This window comes from Bombyx mori, chromosome 23 (assembly GCF_030269925.1).
Source record: "Bombyx mori chromosome 23, ASM3026992v2".
Taxonomy (NCBI): Eukaryota; Metazoa; Arthropoda; class Insecta; order Lepidoptera; family Bombycidae; genus Bombyx; species Bombyx mori.
In genome coordinates, this window is record NC_085129.1 from 4470370 (window position 1) to 4481202 (window position 10833).

Consider the following 10833-nt stretch of genomic DNA (forward strand, 5'->3'; position numbering starts at 1 on the left):
TATTTGGGTCACCTCAACTGGTATGTACGTTATTTTTAGCGACAATTTTATATTTCATTTGAGAAAGCAGAATAGGCAGGCATTTTATTTCTGCCGTGAAGCAGTAATGCGTTTCGGCTTGAAGGGTGGGGTAGCCGTTGTAACTATACTGAGACCTTAGAACTTATATCTCAAGGTGGGTGGCGCATTTGTGTTGTAAATGTCTATGGGCTCCAGTAACCACTTAACACCAGGTGGGCTATGTGAGCTCGTCCATCCATCTAAGCAATAAAAATAAAGGGAAGTCGTTGTGATCTCTATGGGCTCAGTTAACCGTTTCATAATATGTGGACTTGAATTTACCTGCCCATCTACAGCAATAAAATAAAACTAACTTTAGTTTATGGATAAACAAAACATAATTATTGTTTTTCTTGTCATGTCGAAATATCCACACTCCCACGCGATCTCCAATACTCTCACTAATACTTTCTAGAGGCTTGAAGCTCTAATAGGATCAGGCATGGAAACCCTGGCAACCGTACTCGTCTAAAGTCTTCGTCGAGTTCGACGTGAAGCCTAGCTCAAAGTATGGTTAGATCTTCTCAGCGGGTCGCGATTTCGATTTGGTAGTATATGCATTCGCGAAGCAACTGCCCTTGAGCAGTTAGATCTCTTTCAGAGGTGCTCGGGCAGCTCTTAATAAGTCCCACCCGTCCTGTTGAAGCTGGAGGGGACATCCAAATACACGCCACTAACTTCCTTCGGCTCTTCTAACACACTTTTTGCCGGCAGCATTTCATTTATCGCCTTGACCCCTTATATGAACATCACTATTACAAAATGAGCTTAGAGAGATTCATTCGAAACATAAACCTTTAAAGTTGTACCCAAAAACATATTAAATTCATCCAAACGCCAACAAAATTCAAACAACCCAAATGAACTCCAAACAAAAATTCCAGAAAAGTCAAAGTTACATGTCCTTCGCAAAAACCCAACAATGGGCCAGAGACAAAATATTTTGCGTGACATCCTCGTCACGACGAAACGAAAAAAAAAAAAAAAAAACACAAAAGCGGCTTGTACTCAGCGGAATTCATTTCAAGTTCCTCAAATACTCTTTTATTGCCGTGCGCGTTATGTCAATAGGCGGTGAACAATGACTCATAACATTTCTCCGGTTTATAGCCCCCGGGGTAACTTTTACGTTTTTGTATTAAACAGCTACTAGTGTTCGACGAAGACAAAGACGATCCGAAACGACAATAAACAATACGACTACCGAATTCAAATATTAATAGCAAATTCTTGGTTGCGAGTTAGTTAAGGGTTTGATGTCGTGATCGCAAACTGCAGATCGTTTTTTAGAGAATCAAAAAATCCCTTAGAAGGTTGTCATGATGAGTTTTAAATTTCCGTTTTATTTACCGAAAACTGTGACCCGTAAAAGGAAAAAAAAGATTGGCATCTTTTTTCTTTACACGCAAAATTAAAGAGCGGTCAATAGTAATTAATATCCTTTCAATAATAAAAGACGATCTGGTTACCCGAATAAATGAAATTGATTCCAACACATAGTCTGAAGTTTATAGGAGTTTGAACGTTACATTGAATTATTAACAGAGCCGGAGAGCAACTTTAAAATAATGAACGGAAATAACTGAAGTACGTAAATAATAAATGCCTGGACAATGTGGGTGTTTAGGCAGAATCTATAGTTTGGTTTTTAGATTATTGATAACATTTTGATCTTCGCTAACTGATGCGTTCGTAGCCCAGCAGGTGCTAGTTCGTCAGGTTTGAGCCCCTGACCTCATCTACTAGCTCGGCAAATCTAGAATAGCCCCTCGAGGTTACGAGAATAGGTAGGAAAAAAAAATATGGCGCTAGTATCCTTCGGTAATGAGCATCATTCGAATTTAGATAAAAATGAGGATACTAATTTAAGCATGAAGGTATTTCATACGTGGATCACTTATAAAGGTTACACATTTCTATTCGAAGTTAAAATAACAACATAGATTAGAATAGCATAACAACACAGAATAGCAATATAGATTTATAAGTTATGAAAGTACATAAGAGTATAGACTGACTCTGTGGTTTAGTAGTTAGCGCCTCTGACTTTTCGTGGCCGTGGTTTTGATTCCCACATCGAGTAAACATGTGGTGAACAGGTTTGATTGTTCTTTGACTGGATGTTTATTATCTACATATATTTAAACATATGTAAGTAAGCATGTCAGTCTCTCGTGTCCATATCGCAAAGAAACTTAGTTTGGGCTCCAAACTGTTGATCGTGTGAAAAAAAGAGCTGTAAAAATGGTGACGATTCCACATTTGAAATATAATACATATTTATCAAGTACTAGCGACTTGCTCTAACTTTACGCGGGTGAATCAGTATATTGTACCTAAAGTTTATTTCAGTAAGTTTGAATATATTATTTATTATTTTATATATTATATTTTATGTGAGAAAATTTAGTTTAGAATTTCATTTGTTTTTTTAGTTTATGAAAACTTACTACTGAATCGCAATGCGTGTTTACTGAGGGTTTATTGAATACTTGTAAAGACTACATCATAATTTCATGCAGTCTTAATTTCGGACATAAAAAAATAGAGGAAGATTTGTCCTTTATGTCCTTTGACCAGTTTAAAAACTGAGCTATGAATTCTGTACAACAATCGCTTTACTTTGTACGTGGGCGAAGGTTTGTCATTATAGAAACTCTATGTGCATTAAAACTATTAAGTAAGTTGTAAATTGAATGTTAATTGAACGTAAAATTGTAGGAAAGATTATTTATGATGAACTCTATAAAATATAATTTTGAATGTGAGAAAGTGTTTTATATTCACGCACGCAGTATACGTGCGTAGGTCAGCCAATGAATACTATATCTCTGAGAAAATCCTTTGCTATTTCTATTCTAAGACAAAATTCTCATTGTCTATACTAATATTATAAAGAGGAAAGATTTGTTTGTTTCGAATAGGCTCCGAAACTACTGGACCGATTTGAAAAATTCTTTTTCCATTAGAAGCCGACATTGTCCCTGATGAACATAGGCTACTTTTTTTTATATATTTTTTTTGTTTCATGTGTGTTTTAATGTTTCCGAAGCGAAGCGAGGGCGGGTCGCTAGTATTGTATAAAGTTATTGTACTGCGAAGTATGTTTGTTATTTTTTTACACTGCAGCAAAATGGTGTTTTTTTTTTATTGCCTTGATGTGTGGACGAGCTCACAGCCCACCTGGTGTTAAGTGGTTACTGGTGCCCATAGACATCTACAACGTAAATGCGCCACACACCTTGAGATATAGTTCTAAGGTCTCAGCATAGTCACAACGGCTGCCCCACCCTTCAAACCGAAACGCATTACTGCTTCACGGCAGAAATAGGCGGGGCGGTGGTACCTACCCGTGCGGACTCACCAGAGGTCCTACCACCAGTAAACCAGTGTGTGATATAATTAAGTTTCTTTTATTTTAAAAGAAACTGATTTGCCGCTGACACTTCTGAATACATCTTGGAATCGATAATAAAATGTTATTTAACTAATATTCTCATTGCAATCCCAGGCGGGATTCCGCCGCGACGCAGTTGTGGGTTCTGATTTAAAAAGTATCTATCGATCTCATATATGTATCGAGGTGGAGGAGTGGATTTACTTCGTAGTGTCTATGAGCTACGGTAAAATCTCAAAAACCTATGGGTCATGAAATTGTTCACTTATCAATACAAAATAAGACCATCCAACCCGCACCATGGATTATAGCGATCGTGACTAGATCACTTCGCTAAGCTAACAAACCTATTGTAAAGATCGTAATGGCGGATTAGAAGCCCGCATGCGTTACCGCTTTCTTAGCCATTTTTACTATGATGTCATGTGCCCCTTTTGAAGGATTAGAGAGTCAAAATTTCCAAACCACCTAGATTTCCACCTTTCACAATGATTATTGCATTCATATTGCAATACATGTGTTATCAGTTAGCAGTATGTAACTAATCAAATTTTAAAACACTGATTTTTTTAACTCTTTAAAAAAAATTCAGTTACTCATAATTACCTCCTTCTTTATGCCTTTTCCGATCTGACCAGAATTAATTGTTGACAAAGACTTTTTGAAAAAGCCTTAAAAATCTCTAGATGACAATAATTATGCAGAGACCGTATCATTTTTTTTTTCTTTCGGAGATTTGATTTTAAAATTCAATAGGGGCTCTTACCTTACGATCATAATACGAAGACCACAGGATTCTGGTCACGTCGGCACCCCAGCGTTCTGTCAAATATCCAGGCAGAGAGTTTTCATCCTAATCCTTAATTTTAAAAAGTGTCAAATTTTCGCAAATTCTACAACCTTAAATTCTTTAATAATATGATTTTACCATTTTTAGGGTTCATTTTGAATGTACGTATCAGCTAACGCAATCACGTACTATTTGTATAAAACTCCGTTTACTAAGAACGTATGCATCTACGTGTTTTTTTGGAATAAATTGAAAGCGGTCTCTTCGATTGGGGATGGTGATGGCCAAGTGGACATTATGGCGTATCAAGGGTTGCGAGATGCAGGTACCAACTTTTCAAACGAAATACGGAACTGTTAAACCGGAGTGTATATCCGTTTAACAGTTCATAATTCGCGTTCACAATTAAGAAATATCATTAATAATTAATTAAGAAATCAATTAAGAATTTATTAATCCTTAATTGATTTCTTTCTTTGTGGCGGATGAAAGGCGATTGCATGCAGCAGAGATGCGAATGTTGCGATGGATGTGTGGAGTAACGAGAATGGATAGAATACGGAATCAATATGTTAGAGGAAGTGTGAAAGTGGCACCTGTGACAGAGAAGCTGAGGAGTGCGCGTTTGGCATGGTATGGACATGTCATGAGACGAAATGAAAATGAGGTCGTTAGTAGAGTGTTAACTATGAATGTGAAAGGATATAGAGGAAGAGGTAGACCTAAGAAGAAATGGATAGATTGTGTGAAAGACGATATGGGTAAGAGGGGAGTGAGCGAAGAAATGGTATATGATAGAAGAATATGGAAGGAGAAAACATGTTGCGCCGACCCCAGGTGACTGGGAGAAGAGCAGAATAATGATGATGAATTAAGAAATAATATCGTGTAATTAAAATGAAACCCGTCAAAAAAACAATTTGGGTAATTTTTGGTCGTAGACTGAGCGTAGTTAGGCCGTGGGAGTACGCAAAGTACTTTTATGTGCAATTAAGACTTAAATCTTACACATCAAGGTGGATACCGGCTTGCTTATTGGTGTTTATAGTCTTTAGCCTTGGTAATTTTTGGTCGTAGGCTGAGCGTAGTCAGGCCGTGTGAGTACGCGAAGCACTTTTATGTGCATTTAAGACTTATATCTTAGACATCAAAGTGGATCGGCCTGCTTATTGGTGTTTATAGTCTTCAGCTTAGGTAATTTTTGGTCGTAGGCTGAGCGTAGTCAGGCCGTGTGAGTACGCGAAGCACTTTTATGTGCAATTAAGACTTATATCTTAGACATCAAAGTGGATCGGCCTGCTTATTGGTGTTTATAGTCTTCAGCTTAGGTAATTTTTGGTCGTAGGCTGAGCGTAGTCAGGCCGTGTGAGTACGCGAAGCACTTTTATGTGCAATTAAGACTTAAATCTTACACTTCAAGGCGTGTACCGGCTTGCTTATTGATGTTTATAGTCTTCAGCCTTTAAAACCAGATTAGGAGCACGTCTAGACAAATAAACTGTACTGGTAAAATAGGAACGTTCATTTGATAGAAATTATATTATTTCGTGTTGATAAGAAATCTAATATAGTTTTTACTATTAGTTTAAATTTAATAGGGTTACAAAAAGAAGCTCCATTATTTAGAATTACGTTACCTGTTATCCGTAAATTGATTCTGCCAGTAAAGTTTGCATGTACTCGTGCTTTTTAAAATAGCTCAACAATATGCTCTCCGTTATTCAAATAAGAACGCTTTAATAAAGAATCCCTTACAAAAAAAGAATAACATTTTAATAACTGGCACTTATCAATAACCTTGGATGAGGTTAAACCATTTTAACATTATAAATAGACAAAAAATAAAATAACGAAACACTTGAATCGTAAAAGGGTTTTAATGAAAGAGCGTATTATGCAAAAATTATCACAATGGCTTTATTAAAGTACATAAATAGTATACTTGTGACTTTTACTATGGACATTTATTTACATTTTTATTTACAAATTCACAATATTACTACAGCAGTCTTATAGAATGTATTTATTTACATCGAATTCACGAACGCCCTTTGTAACGGCGAGAAATTACAAAAATATAATATAAATCTTAGTTATTTGGTAAAGCGCGTGTTACGATCGATACAATATTCACATGAAGCTTTGACTAAATTAATTAAAATAAGTAACGTGAAGCACATGGACTAGACAAGATAAGCTTGACCTGAGCTTTGAGTGTCAATTAAAGGTGGCGGCGGAGGCCAATGCCTGAACTCGCGTCTCCTATTCGGATTGTTTGCACCTAGCTCTAGGGATGAGTAGTCCGAATCTATCGATGAGTAAATATGGTCCGAGGGTGGTCTACCGTCCGGTCCATACGATGCTACAGGCACGTGCTGAGACGCGGGGTCGACGAACTCTGGACTCGTACTGACACCATCTGCCGAACCTCTCATTTTCTCAGTGAAAGAAAAAGATCGCATTGTTCCGTTCTGGGTGGCACTTCGCATTGAATAAGAATTTATATTATTTCTGTAGGCAGACGTTTTAGATTTGTATCTCTTATCCGGCATCGCGTATCGTAACTTTTCCCAAAATTTATTTTGGCCCCATCTTATCCTTGAGCTTGTTTTCAAGTACGGCCTTAAATCAGGATCGCATTCGGCCTCGGGCAAAATTGAACCCTCTTCTATTATCACTAAAGTATAAATACGTGACTTAACTATTTCGTGTAGGGCCTGTCGGAATTCGAAACGCGACCATTCCGTTTCTATGAAATTTCTGGTCAGTACTAGTATAATGCGTTTGGACGCTTCCGCGCACTCGGGAAGTGGTAACGTGCATTGCATATAAGCAACATTATGTTGCGGTATATCTCTGTAATGCAAGCAGAGGTGATACGATGGATTACCATTCTCTAACTCGGCAGCTAGGGTTTGAATAACAAAATCGTCATCCTTTGGACTGTAACAGACGTAAGCGTCGTATAATTTATCAGTGTCGTCGTACGCTCCGTTGAATGGAAACAATCTAATCCCGCAGCTTGTGAAGAGCCATATACGAACCGTATCTCTGAATATGAAAATCACAAGGATGACTAACATAATCAACATGAATCCGGAGAGAGTCGTTACCATCATAGGCATGTAATTCGATACTAAAATGTTATCTATAACCGAATCGCCAGCGTAATAATCACTACAAATCGTTCCGTTGAGATTAAGTTCTTTCTTTTGTGTAGTTTTTGTATCGACGTTCCAACACGATATATCTGTTACATCAACAATTTTAGGAACATTATCTGAAATGAATGCGGTAAATTTTTGTAAATACCTACATTTACACGACCACATATTGTTACCTATGCTGAGAGAGCTTAGCTGTTTGTTGGCATTCAAACTCCAAATACTAAAATCGATTAATCTATTGCCGTCCAATCTCAAGATTCTTAATGAATACAGCGTTGAAAACGTTAAGTTTGCAATATGACTGATAAAGTTATCTTGCAAATAAAGCTCGTTAAGCTGCGTCAGATGCTCGAACTCGTAACCATTCAAATGCTTTAGCTTATTGTTGCCGAGATGAAGCGTAATAAGAGATGATAAGCCAGCGAACGTTTTATTATGTACGCTTTCAACTTGGCTAGAATTTACATAGAGCGACCTCATATTTTTTCGCCCGATGAATGCATAATTTTGCAATATTTTAAAGTCGTTCCCATCTAAGTAGACCTCGGTTGCGTCCATGGGTATTTTTTCCGGTATCTCTATAGCGCTCTGACTGGAGCAGTCAACCACGTTTTTATTCCAAGTCGGATCATGATAGCAAGAACAATTATACGGGCATGTCATTTGGCAATCGCAAGCAACGTAATCACAACAACGGCACAATGTGAAACAATGAGTTTCGTATGTACACAAAAAATCAGTAGACTTCAAGTTGCTAAGAGGTATATGCGTTACACCTCTAGTATGGGTCATTTTACATAATACGTTCTCTAAGTCCATGATGCGTGGATGTTGTCTCATTGTTGTCATATTGTTTATCAAAGGTAGCCATTCCATGGAGCAATCGCAATCAAATGGATTTCCGCCAATGTAGAACTCCGGTAGTGACTTATTCAGAGGTACAGGAGATAAGCGTAGGCTGTTGATGTCTAAGTGAGATATCTCATTTGCGTAAATATCAACACGGGTCAAATTGTGCTTCTCCATAAAAGTGTTTACTTGAATGTTATTGATGTGATTGTTGTTTATGAATAATAACTCAACACTGTTTGGAATAGCTAATGGAGAAATATCGACTATACGATTATGGCTTACGTCTAAAGTTTTTATGCGGATTTCGTCTTGAAGCTTGTAATAATTTCCTAAATGTTCAATAAAATTGCCATGGACGTCCAGCCACTTCAAGTTACTTGGAATAAAAGCGTAATCAAACCAGACTAAATGATTTTCCGACAAATTTAGCCATAACAAACTCATCAGCCTCGAGAATACGCCATTAATATCGGATATAAAATTTCCATCTAATCTTATGGCCTCTAATTGTTTATTATTTTGAAAACTACCAAGTTCTACGGCTAAAATTTTATTCTTGGCTAAGTTTAAAACCTGTAGGCTTGGTAGTTCAGAAAACATACCCACACTCAAATTACCGATTTGGTTGTCTATCAATCTCAAACCGGTTAGTTGATCTAAGCTCTTAAATGATCCATTTTTTATGTCTTTTATTTGATTTTCACCAAGATCTAACGTTTTTAATTGAGATAATTCCCAGATGGCGTTTGGAACATCCAATAACTGATTCGAGCTTAAATCTAATTCTTTTAAATCCGAACAATTTTTAAATGCATTTATATCTATGTTTATAAGGAGATTATTATTTAAGTTCAATTTACTAAGTACAAACAATCCATTGAAGAGATACTCGTCTATCATATGCAATCGGTTTTCAGCTAAATTCAATGTGTGAAGATTGTACAATGGAAGAAAAGTATTTTCTTCTATATATCCAATTGAATTGTTTCTTAAATCTAATATTTGGAGAAAGAATAAATCCTTGAACGTCTTAGAGTCTATCCTTGTCAATGCATTATTCGACAAATTCAAAATGACTAGGCGTATGAGGCCAACAAATGTACCGCCATCTATATGAGCACTAGATAGCTGATTATACGATAAATCTAAGACAAGCAGCTGTTCTAATCGGTGGAACACGCCTCTGGCTAGTTCAAATAGCAGGTTATTATTCAAATACACTTCTCGTAACTCTTTCGTGCTGGCGAATGTGCCCTCAGGGATAAACTGAATGTTGTTGTAGGAAACATTTAATATTCTTAAAGAAATGAGTCCGTTAAACGTTTCACCTGAAATGTCTGTGATGTTATTATGTTGTAGTTTTAATTCTTGAAGCCTTTTCAATCCGATTATTTCGGACTCTTCAGGCAAAGATTTGATTTCATTCCGGCTCAGGTCCAATCTTCGTAAGCCAGATCCGCAATTTTTACCGAAGCCGAGACGATCGACACTTTTTAATTTGTTACCGGTAACGTTTAGTGTCTGCAAGTTGTCCAATGGACAAAACACTTCTGAAGGTATAGTCTTTAAATTATTTTGTCCTAAATCGAGTGCTTGTAATTCACGTAATCCGTTGAAAGTACCCAACGAGAGTTCCAAGTTTTTGTTCGAGCTCCAATCGTAGTTTTTAGATCGGATCGACAACTTTTTCAGTTCACGTAATCCTTCGAAGGCATTGCCTGGTATTCTCAGAAGCTTGCAGTTCCGAATTGTTAATTCTGTGAGCTCGTGAAACCTTTGAAAGTAGTTCGCCTCCAAATAACTTTCAAACAGTAGCAGCTGGTTGCATTCGATGTCGAGACGCTTTGTAGTTTCTGTAGGTGCAGATGCTAAGCTGGATCCGTCAGCGTCAAGGGTTCGCACCCGGCACAGAGTGCTATTGTCACCTTTGCTCTGGCGACTACAATTATCAACGCCACGAGCATAGGCCGCATTGACACCAAAAGTCACAAACAAAAGAGTCAGAAATTGAAACATTTTCCCCACGCATTTGTCCTTTTCAAAACACAGTCAATAACTCACTTCTGTGTCGATGATATATGAAGACACAAATCACAAAACTTGTTTACATCGCGGCACGCGTACGTAAGATGTGGGGAGCGACGCGGACGCGTGGCGTCCACATCGTGACTCAAGAGCGACTGTCGACTGTCGGGGCGATCGGTTCGTCAGTCTAGCGAGAGTGGTGGTGCTCGTAGCCGCTCCCTCCGTCTCCTCTGGCTCGCCCCTTCCACCCCAACATAGTTACACGTTCGCTCACACGGCGCCACTTGCGCGGCCGTCGGGTCTCAAACAATTATATAATGTTTTCTTAATCGTGCCAACGCATCGGGTTAAAAAGAAAGCCAGCTACGTAATAATAGTGGTAATCAAATTCAGCTTTTTGAAATCACTCATTTAATGTTTTACAATTGCAATTATTTATTGATCTCTCCCTAGGAGAACAAGTTTGTTGTGGCATTGCGAATAAGTTATTGCATTATTACAACAATGACCTAATTTTGTTCAAAATTCACTAAGAATATTTT

The 10833-nt window shown here is 37.6% G+C and overlaps 1 protein-coding gene across 1 annotated transcript; it reads right to left on the reverse strand.

The window, feature by feature from the left end:
• Positions 1 to 6139: 6139 nt before the first annotated feature.
• On the reverse strand, positions 6140 to 10491 carry LOC101736604 (toll-like receptor 7). Its single transcript, XM_004921670.5, has one exon. The coding sequence runs from the start codon at positions 10280 to 10282 to the stop codon at positions 6431 to 6433; it is 3852 nt and encodes a 1283-aa protein (XP_004921727.1). The 5' UTR covers positions 10283 to 10491; the 3' UTR covers positions 6140 to 6430.
• Positions 10492 to 10833: the final 342 nt, after the last annotated feature.

What these genes read in the sequence shown, in the direction of transcription:
- LOC101736604 (XM_004921670.5), bottom strand. Translation starts at nt 10,282, where the DNA reads ATGTTTCAATTTCTGACTCTTTTGTTTGTGACTTTTGGTGTCAATGCG.